Source organism: Canis lupus, chromosome 9, assembly GCF_003254725.2.
Source record: "Canis lupus dingo isolate Sandy chromosome 9, ASM325472v2, whole genome shotgun sequence".
In the NCBI taxonomy this organism is placed as follows: domain Eukaryota; kingdom Metazoa; phylum Chordata; class Mammalia; order Carnivora; family Canidae; genus Canis; species Canis lupus.
In genome coordinates, this window is record NC_064251.1 from 48,829,487 (window position 1) to 48,845,689 (window position 16,203).

General features: G+C 39.1%; 1 protein-coding gene and 1 non-coding gene across 5 annotated transcripts in view; one reads left to right on the forward strand and one right to left on the reverse strand.

Moving 5' to 3' along the window:
* The window catches only part of NCBP3 (nuclear cap binding subunit 3), a 38,752-nt gene that overhangs the window by 20,034 nt on the left and 2,515 nt on the right, over window positions 1-16,203 (reverse strand). For all 4 annotated transcript variants that reach the window (XM_025476054.3, XM_025476058.3, XM_035720399.2 and 1 more), the window contains 2 exons: window positions 13,944-14,049; window positions 1,458-1,583 (listed from right to left, as the gene is read on the reverse strand). In XM_025476054.3, coding sequence (XP_025331839.1) covers window positions 1,458-1,583; window positions 13,944-14,049 — 232 coding nt within the window. The remainder of the gene's footprint in view (window positions 1-1,457; window positions 1,584-13,943; window positions 14,050-16,203) is intronic.
* Window positions 5,006-5,113, forward strand: LOC112677730 (U6 spliceosomal RNA). The gene has a single exon (XR_003147167.1). It is a non-coding gene; the product is annotated as a U6 spliceosomal RNA (small nuclear RNA).

Consider the following 16,203-nt stretch of genomic DNA (forward strand, 5'->3'; position numbering starts at 1 on the left):
AATCACCTAATGAAAGTAGTACAGAAAGTGGTAGTAAAACTTCTCTGGTGATATTAGCCTAGAGCTGCATTCCCAAACTGGGTTCCATGAAATAGCTGTGACATAGTCCATGAAAAAGGGTTCTGTATATTAAAACTGCTTGGCTCAATGAGTATTATATAGTGTTAGCAGTTTTTGTGATGATGATGATGGTAAGAAGACAACTGTCAAATAAGTTTGGATTATCCTTTTTTACTACTGCCCTCTACAGGGAAACTGTCTGCTGTTTCTTGTCATTCAGACATGCTAAATGATTGTTTTCCACTGTAAAGTGTGGGTGATGATGGTATCCATGGAATATATACAATGGGGGCATGATAGCCACTTGGCTTTGTAGCAACTAATTTAATCTGCTTCTTTAAGCAAGAGAATTTATCAAGAAAAAGGTATTGAGAAGTCTTATAGAAAAGAAATCCATTTAATTTTTTAAATATTTATTTATTTATTCATGAGAGAGACAGACTGAGAGAGAGAGGCAGAGACATAGGCAGAGGAGAAGCAGGCTCCTCGCAGGGAGCCCGATGCAGAACTCAATCCTGGATCCCAGGATCACAACCTGAGCCGAAGGCAAGCACCCAGCTGCTGAGCCACCTAGGCGTCCCAAGGTTTGCCAACCCTTGATTTAGATGGTGTAAGTTAAGCAAAAGGAAAAACAGAGAAAACTCTTCTACTCAGTCATGTTTCTTCTTTCAATGATAACACTTAATCAACATCTTCTAAAGAAGTGGATGGGAAAACCAGGCAGCTATTCAAGGTACAACCTAGGTCAGCAAGCTAGCTGTAAGCAAAGCCAGAAAAGAAGTGAGTTAAAACAAGAAGCCAGCACAGTGGTTACTCCTCTGGAGTCGGGAGGGAAGTAAATATTACAGTTAGTTCACAAGTTGGAGAAATCACAGGTTAGGGCAAGCAGGTGAAGTTTCAAAGCAAGAAGTAAGAGGTATGATATAGTGTCAGAGGATTTCAGTTTAGTTCTGGATCAGATACTAAGGCAGAGCCAGCCGTGTGAAGAGCTATCTGGGAAGGTGCAATTACAACATCTAAAGCCCTGAATAAACAGCCCCAATTCTATACAGCTGGATCCACCCCAATTCTATAAAGTTGGATCCCTTTGTTGGGAAATTGTGGGAGTTAAAGAGGCCTCAGTAATCATGTACACAAGACTCAGATGCCAGCAACCAACCTCCTAGATTCCTGGTCATCACCACTAAGCTGTCTTAGAGTACTCACTGAATATGATCTGGCAGATTGGCTAAGGCATTCTGGTTTTCATCAATGGCCAATCTTTTCCCCCTAGGCTAAAGACAGAGGTTAGGGCACAGACAAGTATTCTCAACCACAAACATTCACCATCTGATATAACAAAAACTCTTAAAATCATAAACAAAAGCATAGTCAATAAAAAACTTGCATGTACTTACAGGAGGTATCATCCAACCATTCAATGTGAGCAGGAGGATATTCTTTAAAATAGGAAAAGATATCCTGGGTACTCATCTCATCTACTCCACAAATGTAGATTGTCTCCAGCCTCACTTTGGGGATTGCTAGAAAAACAAGACATAAAAGTGATGACAGAATTTTCCCATCCATACTGCACATCCCACCAGTAGCTCTTTGTAACAGTTCAGATAACATGTGTTTAGAAAAGAAATGTGCCAGAAAAGATGACAATTACTTCAAAAGAAGATGACAGTAAGGTAAACTATTTTTTTTTTTTTTTAATCACAGAGCAACAGCCCTAAACAAATGATCTAATTCAGAACGGGAATATTAGGCTGAAAAACAAATGCTGTTGGTAAAATACGTAATACCTCTCCCCAAATTAACCTGTAGTAATTAAAGCAATACCAAATTCAAGAGGATTACTCCTTGAACTTGACAGGCTGATTCTATAATTTTAGGAAATATGTAAAAGAGAGATGTGCAATAGCCAAGATAATTTTGAAGAGATGTTGTCCCAAATATAAAGTATGAAACTAGAGTAAAGAAATCCTACAAAATCAATAATAAAATGATAGCCCAGAATAAAAACGAATATGAACACACATTTCACACAAAAGGAAATATAAAAGGCCAATAAACATATGAAAAGATGGTTGATTTCACTAGTAATCAGGAAAATGCACTTTAAAACAAACACAAGGTTTCGGTGCCCATATGTTGTTTAGTATAGCCACCTTCATTAATTATCTTAGATCTTCTGGATAATTTGCTGTTGCATCACCTGTGCTTTTTATGTTACAGAGATGGATGGCTTCTTTCGTAAAACCTCATGACCTCTGCTAGCTTCAAACTTTTCTGCTGTAGCTTCCTAACCAATCCCAGCGTTCACAGAAGAGAAGAGAGTCAAAGCCTTGCTTTAGATTAGGCTTTGGCTTAAGGGAATGGGAAAAGCTTTCTCTCTATCAGCAATAAGGCTGTTTTACTTCTTACTATTTGTGTGTTCAGTGGAATAGCACTTTTTAATTTCTTTGAGAACTTTTCCTTTGCATTCACAACTTGGCTGTTTGGCACAAATGGCCTAGCTTTTGGCCTATCTTGACTTTTGATATATCTTCCTCATTAAGCTTAAGCACCTCAAACTTTTGATTTAAAGTGAGAGTCCAGAGCAGCCCCAGTGGCACAGCAGTTTAGTGTTGCCTGCAGCCCAGGGTGTGATCCTGGAGACCCGGGATCGAGTCCCACGTCGGGCTCCCTGCATGGAGCCTGCTTCTCCCTCTGCCCGTGTCTCTGCCTCTCTCTGTCTCTATGAATAAATAAATAAAATCTTAAAAAAAAAATAAATAAATAGAGAGTCCAGGGCAGCCTGGGTGGCTCAGTGGTTTAGCGTCGCCTTCAGTCCAGGGCCTGATCCTGGAGACCCAGGATTGAGTCCCACGTCAGACTCCCTGCATGGAGCCTGCTTCTCCCTCTGCCTGTGTCTCTGCCTCTGTGTGTGTGTGTGTCTCATTAATAAATAAATAAAATCTTAAAAAAAAAATAAAGTAAGAGTCCTGGGTCCTCTTTTCCTTCAACACTTAAGAGGCCATTGTAGGGTTAATAACTGGCTTAACTTCGATATTGTTGTGTCTCAGGGAATGGGGTCCCAAGGAGAGGGAAAGAAACTGGCAACCGGCCAGTTGGTGGAACAGTTTGAACATGCATAACATATATCACTTAAGTTCTCCATCTTACAAAGGATTGGTCTCTGGCATCTCAAAACAATTACAATAGTAACATCAAAGATCACTGATCACAGATCACCATAACAAATACAATAATAATGAAAAAGTTCTAAATATTTCAAGAATTACCAAAATGTCACACAGAGATTCAAAGTAAGCAAACGCTGTTGGAAAAGTGGCATCAACAGACCTGCTCGACACAGGGTTTCCACAAACCTTCAATTTATTAAAAAAAAAAAAAAAAAAAAAGGCAGTATTTGCAAAGTGCAGTAAATTGAAGTGCAGTGAGGTGTTTCTATACAATGTAACGACACTAAAAAAATAAAATATAAACATCACCATACATTTTCTAATTATACCAGGCCTAAGAAAAAGGCCTGGTATAATTCACACTGATAACAGTTGTTACCTCTGGGGAGGAAGAAATGTTGACAGCTATAGTCAAAAAGGAATTTATTTATTTATATTTATATATTTTTAAAAGATTTTATTCATTTATTCATGAGAGACACAGAGAAAAGAGAGAGGCAGAGGGAGAAGCAGGCTCTATGCAGGGAGCCCGACGTGGGACTCGATCCCAGGTCTCTAGGATCACGCCTGGGCTGAAGGCAGGCGTTAAACCACTAAGCCACCCAGGGATTCCCCCCTCAAAAAGGAATTTAATGAAAGATCTGTACTCTGAAAACTGTAAAACACTAATGAAAGAAATTCAAGATGACACAAAAGAAATGGAAAGACATTCCATGCTCATGGGTTGGAAGAGCAAGGAACCACAGAAGACCTTGAATATTCAAAGCAATCTTTTTTTTTTTTTAAGATTTTATTTATTTATTCATGAGAGAGACAGAGAAAGAGAGAGAGAGACAGAGACACAGGCAGAGGGAGAAGCAGGCTCCACGCAGGGAGCCCAATGTGGGACTCGATCCCAGGACTCCAGGATCACACCCTGGGCTGAAGGCAGGGACTAAACCGCTGAGCCACCTGGGAATCCCCATATTCAAAGCAATCTTGAAAAAGAAAAAACTGGAGATATCACAGTTCCAGATTTCAACTTATATTACAAAGCAATCATAATTAAAACATTATGGTACTGGCACACAGATTAGTGGAATAGAAGAGAAAACCCAGATATAAACTTACAATTATACAGTCAATTAATCTTCAACAAAGAAGGAATGAATATCCAATGGAAAAAAGACAGTCTCTTCAACAATTGGTGCTGGGAAAACTGGACAGCCACATGCAAAAGAATGACACTGGACCACTTTCTTTCACCATACACAAAAATAAAACTCAAAATGGGTTAAAGACCTAAATGTTGAGACCTGAAACCATAAAAATCCCTGAAGACAGCACAGGCAGTAATCTCTGACATCAACTGTAGCAACATTTTTTAAAATATGTCTCATGAAGCAAGGGAAATAAAAAGCAAAAATAAACTATTGGGACTACATCAAAATAAAAAGCTTCTGCATAGCAAAGGAAACAACAAAACTTAAAGGTAACCAATTGAATGGAGAAGATAATTGCAAATGACCTATCTGATAAAGGGTTAGTATCCAAACTATATAAAGAAATTAATATGGGACGCCTGGGTGGCTCAGTGGTTGAGCATCTGCCTTTGGCTCCTGGAATTCCAGGACTGAGTCCCAACATCAGGCTCCTGAAGGGAGCCTGCTTTTCCCTCTGCCTATATCTCTGCCTGTCTCTGTGTCTTTCATGAATAAACAAAATCTTAAAAAAAAAAAATTAATACAACAACATCCATAATATGAGTAATTCCATTTAAGAATGGCAGAAGAGTGTTTGCTTCAGCAGCACATATACTAAAATTGGAATAATACAGAGAAGATTAGCATGGCCCCTAAGCAAAGATAATACCACAAATTTGTGAAGCCTTCCATATTTTTTAATGCTAAGCAAAATAAGTCCGTCAGAGAAAGACAAATACCTTTTCATTCACATGTGGAATTTAAGAAACAAAGAAACAAGCAAAGGAAAAAAAAAAGAGAGAGAAACCAAGAAACAGACTCTTAATGGTTATCAGAGTGCCTGGGGGTGGAGGGATGGGTGAAATAGGTGATGAGGATTAAAGAGTACAAGTACAGTGATGAAAAAATAATAATAATAAAATTAAAAATAAAAGCCAGACCCTCCAAAAAAAGAACCTCAGCCTTACCAGGATTGTGTTAATTTCTTGCTGAATACTTTAGTACATATCTCACTTAATCTTTGAAATACGCAAATATATCAACAAAAATGTTTTAAATACCCGTGTATCTACTACCTAACTTTATCCTTAATTTCTTAAAAAGATTTGAGGCAAAGGAAACATTACATATAAAACTGGGGCCTGTGTAACTTCTCCAAGTCACTTCTCTCCCTCCCTTCTCTGAAGTAATTCTGTTAAGAATTCAATGTCCATTACTCCCAAGTATGTCTTCATGTCTTTTTAAAACAAATGAACCTAGGGACATCTGGATAACTGAGTTGGTTAAGCATCTGACCAGTGATTTTAGCTCAAGTAATGACCTCATGGGTGGTGGGATCCAGCCTTTACATTGGGCTCCATGCTCAGCAGGGAATTTGCTTGGGATTCTCTCCTCTCCTTCTGCCCCTTCCCTGCTTGCATGTGCTCACTCTTTCTCTCTCTCAATAAATAAATCTTAAAAAAAAAAAAAGCAAAAACAAATCAATTTAAAAGTATTTACTTAATAGTATGCAAATACTTTCAGATAAAAAATGTTTAAATATTTGTTGTTTTGCCATCTTGAAGAGTAAAAGATAGGTTTAGTTAGAAACCATGTACATATAGTCAGACTAAATCAGGTAAGTGCTTTCCTGCCAGCCAGATTTATGAAGATAGAGATACCATCAAGACTTATGAACTCTGGCAAGTCCTCATTAGTGACAAGCAGTTCAACAGGAACAGAGTCCAAATACTAATGAGGTGGATGTCCACACTGGACAGATGCCTTCTTAGTTATCTAAGCTAAATCACGATTTTGGAAGAAGAAATCCTATGAGAAGTAAAGACATAGTTCTAAAAAAGGTGACAAATAACAGGAAGAGCTCCTGATGATGATAATGGGCACAGACTGAGGATCAGAGAAATAATACCTTGTTGGAGACTTGTTGATCTGATAACAATGATTTAGTCATAAATGAGACTAGCAGAGAAAATAAAGACCGAAAAAATGACAAAAATAAATATCAAGAGTATCACAGCACTGATCAAAACATTTAAAAAATCCTACAGGTGAGGAAACAGCTTAAAAACAAAAGGAAAAAAGTATAAGGCACAAAGCTTCTAGCTTCAGATGTCTATATTTTGAAGTAGAGAGTGACATAAAATCTAGAAATGGGCAACGGACAATCTTGCTCAAAAGAAGCAGGCAAAAATGAAAAAAAAAATGTGAAAGCCTTATTGTTGAAGAGAAAAAATACTCCGTTAACTGGAGGATAAGAAAGGTTCATTCTCCAAAGAGAACCAAACTGACTGACAGTGACAATAGTAAGACCCATTGCAGATAGAAACTTCGTTAAGCTCAAGATTCCATGGAAGACTGCCAAAAAAGAATGCTCAATACTTTCTCACCTTGCTGACAATGTCACTGCCTAAAATAAAACAACAAAAAAGGCACCTAGATTTATATCCAACCAATGAGAAATGGCTAATTGCTGATGTGGCAGTGAACACAAGCACTCGGAAATGAGGACTGGACGTTTACTGAGCACTGACTTATTATAAGCAATGTGGTAAGGGAATCACCTTGGATTTTCTAAAAGGAAAGAAAACAATGAATGACAGATAGTAGGACACAAAGCTCAAGTTTTTAGAAAAGCAGATTTCTGCAAATTCAGAGAAAAAGTAGGCCTCAGATTGAAATGATCAAAAACTTTAGAAGACACTAAATACAGGACCTCAAAATAGGAGAGGTGATCTCAAAAAAAGAAAAGGCAGCAGAGCTCTGGAGGAACATAACTTGCCAAAGAACAAACTTGGTAGATAAAGAGTAAATTACTAGTGACTAAGAGAATGAATGTAAGAAATATAAAAATCTAGACAACTAACATTAGGCTTATAATAACATGGAAAATGCTGATGATCAGCTATGAAATAAAAAGGAAAAAAACCAACAGGACTACAAAATGAGTAACAAAAATAAAAAGTCCACACCCAGAAAGGGTTAGAAGGAAATACACAAAATGCTGACAAGGACTGGGTTTGGGTGGTAGGCTGTGGGCAATGTTTCTTCTTACTCTACTTTCCAAATTTTCTTTGGTGAACATGAACTGTTTGTATAATGTGTAATGAGCAAAAGGCTAGTAGAGTCCAGAGTAAATGGGCTCATCCAAAATGCTAATGGCTTTGTTTTTCTTTTTCTTTTTTAAGATTTTATTTATTTATTCATGAGAGACAGAGAGAGGCAGAGATACAGGCAGAGGGAGAAGAAGCAGGCTCCCCACAAGGAGCCTGGCGCAGGATCCAATCCCAGTCCCTAGGATCACACCCTGAGCCGAAGGCAATTGCTCAACCACTGAGCCACCCAGGTGTCCCTGTTTTTTGTTTTTATTTTACTTTATTTTTAAAAATATTTTTTAAAATTCTAAAAATTTTATTTATTTACTCATGAGAGACAGAGAGAGTGGCAGAGACATAGGGAGAGGCAGAAGCAGGCTTCTCACAGGAAGCCTGATGTGGGACTCGATCCCTGGACCCAAGATTATGCCCTGAGCCAAAGGCAGACGCTCAACCGCTGAGCCACCCAGGCATCCCTGTTTTTTAAGTGTTTGGAGCAACACTGCTTTGGGAAGATGATGCAAGGAAAAAGGCAAAACTGTTGCTCTATTGTGCTATTCTAACAATTAACAGAAGAGTTAATCATGTACTGATTTTCATAAGAGGAAAAGAGAATTACTCCCAAAATCACAGACTGAAAAGATGTCATTCTCTGAATTTTTTTTTTTAAAGGCTTATTGTGGGGGATCCCTGGGTGGCTCGGCGGTTTGGCGCCTGCCTTTGGCCCAGGGCGCGATCCTGGAGTCCCGGGATTGAGTCCCGCGTCAGGCTCCCAGCATGGAGCCCGCTTCTCCCTCCTCCTGTGTCTCTGCCTCTCTCTCTCTCTCTCTCTCTATCATAATCAATCAATCAATCAATCAATCTTTAAAGGCTTATTGGACAGGACACCTGGGTGGCTCAGCAGTTGGGCACCTGCCTTCGGCCCAGGGTGTGATCCTGGAGTCCCAGGACTGGACAGAACTTATCATCTCTTAAGTAACTAGGTCTTTCCCAAAATAAGACTTTACACTAATCTCTTTCTTTTTGCCTAGGATTACCAGACCAAGAAATTCAAAGGATACCACAGAAGGTGTTCTACCTCAAGTTCATTAAAGCATGTTACCTAGTTCCTCATGACAATAAAATGAAATGTGGGCCTGATAACATAATAAATTAAGACTAATAATTCATGAATCTTTTTCATGGCATGATACAGGATTATCTTGATTTACCAACAAGATAAGGATGTAAGAGCCATGCATACCAAAGTGAGAAGTATAGTAAAATGTTGAAAGAGCTAAGATAAAATCAACTCCATAGTCTGAAATAGTCTTGAAATCAACAGGGTGCAAATTGATAAGGATAAACAAAAAGGTAATTTTTTTAAAAAAAGATTTTATTTATTCATGAGAGAATAAATTCAGAGAGAGCGAGAGGCAGAGACAGAGAGAGAAGCAGGCTCCATGCAGGGAGCCCAATGTGGGACTCGATCCCAGGACTCCAGGATCATGACCTGAGTTGAAGGCAGACGCTTAACTGCAGAGCCACCTGGGCGTCCCTAAAAAGGTAAATTTTTAGAAGTACCTCAAGTATGCTGAGTGAAGTAAGTCAGTCGGAGAAGGACAAACATTATATGTTCTCATTCATTTGGGGAATATAAATAATAGTGAAAGGGAAAATAAGGGAAGGGAGAAGAAATGTGTGGGAAATATCAGAAAGGGAGACAGAACATAAAGACTGCTAACTCTGGGAAACGAACTAGGGGTGGTAGAAGGGGAGGAGGGCGGGGGGTGGGAGTGAATGGGTGACGGGCACTGGGTGTTATTCTGTATGTTAGTAAATTGAACACCAATAAAAAAAAATAAAATAAAAAAAAAAAAAAAAAAAAAAAAAAAAAAAAAAAAAGAAGTACCTCAAGTACAAGATGAGAAGACTGTTTTGATGGGTACAATTCCTTGGGGAAAAGCGTTGGGTGCTTAGGTTGACTAGGAGATTAATACAAAACTATGACAGCTAGGACAAAGACTACAGTAACAGTCCTGCCATACTCCACACTCTCCATGAATCCAACCATATCTAGAATCTACACCTCTCCTTATGTAGGGCATTTGGAGACTGGAAAGGAGATCAGAAAGTCATGTCACATAAAGAAAAGTTTAGGGCATGGGCTGCCCATTCCCTCACCAGAAGGTTTACTGTGTGTATGAGGAAAAGACTTAATGCTGTTCTAAGAGTCACACAGTACCTAAGAGAAATTACTAGAAAGCAGTTTCTGCTCAAAATGAGGAAGTATCCAAACATAAGACTGACTGCTTCATAAAAAGTTCTTGTGCTACCAGTAGGAAACATTCAAGCAGAGGTCAAAAAACCATTGACAACCTTGCCAAAAGGCCTGCAGCACCGGGCAGGAGGTTGGTCTAGATGACCTCTAGGTCCCTTCCAACCATGACAGCTTGGATCTTGGGGAAAAGGAGACTGAAGCTGCTTGACACTGAATCACCTAAGAGTAGTAAGAACTCGATGCAGAATGGTCTAGTGCAACATATCCTAAACTACACCCCTGAATGCTGGCAGAGGAGTTAGGAACACAGGCTTCTGTCAGACTAGCCTTCAAATCCTAGCCTTGCTACTTACCTACCTGTAAGACCTGAATGAGCTTCTCAAGCTCTCAGCACCTTAGTTTCCTCATCAGTAAAACAATGAATACTCTCCCCTCACACCACTGCTCAAAGGATAAGTTAACCATATAGCAGAATGACCAGCATATAATAAGCATTTATGGGACCTTGGGTGGCTAAGCATTTGAGCTTCTGCCTTCGGCTCAGGGCGTGATCCTGGAGTTCCAGGATCGAGTCCCACATCGGGCTTCCTGCATGGAGCCTGCTTTTCCCTCTGCCTATGTTTCTCCCTCTCTATCTCAATGTGTCTCTCATGAATAAATAAAATCTTAAAAACAAAAAAAAACTTATAAGCATTTATTAGTGGTTAAGCACCCGGCTAGCTCAATCGGTAGAGCATGAGACTCTTATTATGGTTATCTTTTATTATTGTTGGAATTAATAATAAGAAGAAGAAGAAATAACTTGATACCTGGTATGGCTGCAGGAGTCAAGATACTTATCCCAATGTCCCTATCCTCCCTAGAGGCTAGGCCACTTAGATGACTGAATGGAAGACAGAGAACATCAGATAATGATAACAACATTTACTGAGCACTTACTATATGCTACTTTAAGAACTGTAATTTTTTTAACTATTTTTTTTGAGATAGAGAAAGGATGAACATGAGCAAGGAAACAGGCAGAGGGAGAAGCAGACTCATCACTGAGCAGAGAGCGTGATGCCGCAGAGCCCCAGGATCATGAACAGAGCCAAAGGCTTAATCAAATGAGCCACCCAGGTACCCTGAGAACTGTAATATTTTAATAAAGCCTCTCAAAAACCCTATACAAACACTATCAATCTGTCTTTCCAGATGAGAAAACTGCAGCTTAGAGGCTAAATAATTTGTCCAAGGTCATAGAGCTAGAAAGCGACAGGTCAGCCTTCAGAACCTATGCTCTTAACCATATTTAAGGCTCTCAATCCTGACTGTACATTAGAATTACCTGGGGAGACACAAAAGAAAAAACTATCTCTGGGACCTTTACAACCCCTCTTCTTGCTCTTTAAATTGATCTGGGATAGATCATCAGGGTTCTCCAGAGTTCTCCAGAGTAGCAACCCTATCCATTAGGATGCCATGCTGCCTCCTAGATGAAAAACAAGTTGTAAGGAGCAACTTGCTCCAGCCAACATCCCACATAAATCTACTGCTTTTTAAAAATATCTTTAGAACCATGAGATCAGGATTGCTTTTCTGAAAAAACAAAACTTTTTTGTTTTTGTTTTTGTTTTTTTTTAAATTAAGACTTAACCCTGAAAGTGATCCTTTCCAGGTAGGTGTCATTTTCCCACTTTACAGACAAGGAGACTGAGACCTAAAAAGGTTCAATAACTTGCCCACATTCACAAAGAAACTGAGACTGAATTCCAGGAGGGCTCAGCACCTTAAAGAGCTCCAAAAGAGGTGGAAGAGAAATTTGAGTGGGTGATTAGGGATGCTTTACGGAGAAAGTGACATCTGAACCAGATAAAGCATGGGACAAGGAAGGGATAATCAACAGATTGAAGGGCATGAGTAAGATCAGAGGCAAGATGACACACAAGAAATGTTCACAGGACTAGAGGTAAGCAGGTGTGGTGAAACTATGGTGCTTAAAGGTGAAGTTTTAAGAGAGGCCTCAGAGGTCTACTTGAGCCCAGACTATACAGGCACATAAATGCCAAGCTGCACAGCTGTTCTGTTTTCCTAAAACCGAAATCCACTCAGCAGATGCCTGGAAACCCAGCCTGCATGGGAAGCAAGGTCATATTTCCAACTTGAACTCATGATCCAGAAAAAGAGTAAAGTAGCATCTAGAGTTGAACTCTGTATCCAGGGTACTCTGTCCACTGGGATGAACTGAGGAGGTTTGGGTTTATGGTATCATCTACTTATTATAAAGCAACAGAGCAAAGTAATTAAGAGGAAGGCTTTAGAGTCAGAAAACCTGTGTTCAAATCCTGATTCTACTTTTACTAGTTGTGTAATCCTGGGCGTTTATTAACTTTTTTTGAGCCTGTTTCTTTCTCTGTAAAATAGGGATAAAAACATACTCCTCATAGGGTTGTGAGAAATGAATAAGAAACAAATGTATAATGTGCTAATTAACATAGTGCCTAGTAAGACAGCAAGTTCCAAGAGAAACTTACAGCAAAGCAGAGACCTTTAACATGCATTCAGAGGAATGACTATTAAGGATATTACAGATGCCTATTAAGCCCTTCACAAATACCCAAATTTGCAAATACCTTTTGCATTGGTGGATTTATATTAGAGTGGAATAAGATGGGCTGTAAACCAAAAAAATAATAATTTTTCCTTTTACTTATAAATTGCTTTGGAAGACTGAGGCAGATTACCATATATAATTCAGGGTAAGTTTTAGGAGGCAAAATATTTACTCTAATAAAACACAAAAATACACCAGCAAGAATGGGGCAAATTAACAAGGCAGGAAACAACAAATGTTGGAGAGGATGCGGAGAAAAGGGAACCCTCTTACACTGTTGGTGGGAATGTGAACTGGTGCAGCCACTCTGGAAAACTGTGTGGAGGTTCCTCAAACAGTTAAAAATAGACCTGCCCTACGACCCAGCAATTGCACTGTTGGGGATTTACCCCAAAGATACAAATGCAATGAAACGCTGGGACACCTGCACCCCGATGTTTATAGCAGCAATGGCCACGATAGCCAAACTGTGGAAGGAGCCTCGGTGTCCAACTAAAGATGAATGGATAAAGAAGATGTGGTTTATGTATACAATGGAATATTACTCAGCTATTAGAAATGACAAATACCCACCATTTGCTTCAACGTGGATGGAACTGGAGGGTATTATGCTGAGTGAAGTAAGTCAGTCGGAGAAGGACAAACATTATATGTTCTCATTCATTTGGGGAATATAAATAATAGTGAAGGGAATATAAGGGAAGGGAGAAGAAATGTGTGGGAAATATCAGAAAGGGAGACAGAACGTAAAGACTGCTAACTCTGGGAAACGAACTAGGGGTGGTAGAAGGGGAGAAGGGCGGGGGGTGGGAGTGAATGGGTGACGGGCACTGGGGGTTATTCTGTATGTTAGTAAATTGAACACCAATAAAAAATAAATTAAAAAAAAAAACCACAAAAATAAAATTCTAAGCCTGTATCACACAAGTATTAATGGCTTTCCCCTACCAATCCCAGTTATCTCTCTGATTCCTCTAAAAAAAAGTATCAGTGTGATACACTTCCATTACTTTTTTTAAAAAGATTTATTTATTTTAGAGAGAGTGCATATGCTCAAGCAAGCGAGCATGCAGGGAGGAGGGACAAAGGGAGAGGGAGAGACTTGAGCTGACAGCACTAATGCAGAGCCCAATGTAGGGCTGGATCTCATGACTCTGAGATGTCACTCACCTGAGTGGAAACCGAGAGTCAGACATTTAAATGACTGAGCCAGTCAGACACCCCACTATTCCATTACATTTAAAGGCAAAGAAAAGTTAACACTTCTGTAATAAAAGTAAAAAATGAGTAAGAGTCTGTAGAAGTGTAAGTTGTAATCTCAGCTCTGCCACTATCAAGGTGACCTTCCTTGGCTTTCTCAAACACAACAATCTTTTTCTTCCCAGCTACAGCATCTAAAGACACAGCTAACAGTGGCACAACTTCAAACACATCACCTCAGAAATGGAGGCTTTGCAAGTCCCTTCCTTTGGGAGTGTTTGGATGAGGACTAGACATGCAAGGCAAGGCCAGAAGCACGAGGCCATGGCAGGGAAAAGCCATTCTCTGGGGAAATGTGGAAAAATAACCCCAAACACATTGTACCTTTCTTCATCATGTCTCTGTCCAAGGCTACATTTCTTTGGGCAAGATTTACTTCTGATCGAAAATGGAAACGCTTGGCTCGCTGTTCTTTCTTTTCAATTGCTTCCTAGAAGGTAAGGAAAAGCCAAAGAAGTGACACATGGAGGAGGAAAGTTAAATCACAAATGCAACATGATGTTTCAATGACAACCAGAAAGTAAATCAAAAGAAATAAGCAACATTATGCCTTTAATAATTTTTGCAGAGAACTGGGTATTCACAGTCAATGACTGGGAGAATATATACTAATACTGCTAAAATTTGTAATAATCACCATGATTCAATGGCTATCACTGTGTCTGGGGCATAGTAGGAATTCAATGAGTATTTGTTGATTCAATGAGTAATGAATGCTTTCGTTCTCTGACATTTTATTATTAGCAATCATACAAACAATCTCACTCCATTTTTCCAGATGCAGAAATTGAGGTACAAAAAAAGTCAAAAGGTTTGCTGGAGATACTTTGGCTAGTTGTGTGTGTGTGGGGGGGGGGCACAATCTTCTGATCTCAGTGCTGTTTCTAGAAGCCCAACCACCACCCCCATTTCACGTCATCTGTGTGCATGGTAATCACACCTATCACATTATGTCTGCCTGAGCAGTCCACTCCCTAAAGTGTTTTCCCTGTTTAAAAATAACATTTTGAAGCACAGAAACTCTATTCTAGGCTTGCATCCATGGAATTGCCAGTTTTCATCTTTAAGTGACAAGAAGCACTGATACTTCACTGAAAAACAAACTAATCAGCTTCACAAGTTTTTCTCCAAGAGCTAAAATAAATCCAGGCCCAACTGTGGGTTTCCAATAGCTCTTAGGAACTCTGCACTAATTGTACATTGACTCTGCCACACTAATTGAAGGTCTGACTACAAGAAAGCTTGTGAGATTGGTAAAGCAGCAACACTTTGGTATACTAAATTTTCTTCACTCAGCTCTTCCCAGTGCAAACAACAAAACTACCTTCTCCTAATAACAACTTAAGTACCAATTCTGGGGCTACCACCCTTTCCCTCATACATGTTTCATACAATGGCAACTGTACCAGAGTAAGAACAGAACAATCTACTTTTTCAATTACAATAATTGAAATAATAATTCATTTTATTTATTTTATTTTATTTTTTTTTAAGATTTTATTTATTTATTCATGAGAGACAGAGAGAGAGAGAGGCAGAGACACAGGCAGAGGGAGAAGCAGGTTCCATGCAGGAGCCTGATGCGGGACTCGATCCCAGGACTCCAGGATCATGTCCTGGGCCGAAGGCAGGCGCTAAACCGCTGAGCCACCCAGGGAACCCCAACATCTTCATTTTATTCTATTTTCTTGCCTGTCTAAAAGATGACAAGGTCTTTCTTTTGGCCTTTAAGGAATCTAAGATTGAGACCCAGATAAAATATAAAAAAAGATAAGCATGACATATTATTATATGCCCAATATAGTTAAACACTACTATTATTCAGAATCATAATGCGAAATTCTGTTCTAAACTTAACTGCACACTTTAAAATCAAAATGAATGTCTAAGTTGGATATCACCAATTAAAGCAACAAATGCATCCTGACTGTTTATAACAGGGAAAATAATAGGTTAGGCTCTGTAAAGAGTTATAGGAAAGCTGGTAATTTAGTAATAGCAATCACTAGATAAAAGGCAATACTCCCGGGTACTGAGAATAATTCAGCTGACTTGGCTTTCAAAGTTTAGACAGCCACAGAATCAGGAAACTCTATTTTTCTAAGCCTGCAACCAGTGAAGAATAAAGACATTTATACTAATAGCCTACTATATGCCAAGTATTTTTCATGTTTTGTTTCATTAAAGTGGACACAGCGTACACATTTTTAAAGAATAGACATAGCATAAAAAAAAGCATTCCCAGTACAGAACTTTTTCTTAGATATGGTTAAGCACAGGCAACTAGGTACATGGATTTTACCTTTTCATAATATAAGAACACAAATGCTGCCTGTATGTTTTCAGGATGAATGAACACATCATTGTGTAATCCAAAATTTAAGTTAAAAAAAATGGGGACGCCTGGGTGGCTCAGCAGTTGAGCATCTGCCTTGGGCTCACAGCGTGATCCTGGGGTCAGGATCGAGTCCCACATCGGGCTCCCCACAGGAAGCCTGCTCTCCCTCTGCCTAGGTCTCTGCTTCTCTGTGTCTCTAATGAATAAATAAAATCTTAAAAAAAAAAAAAAGTTTTAGTCAAACAA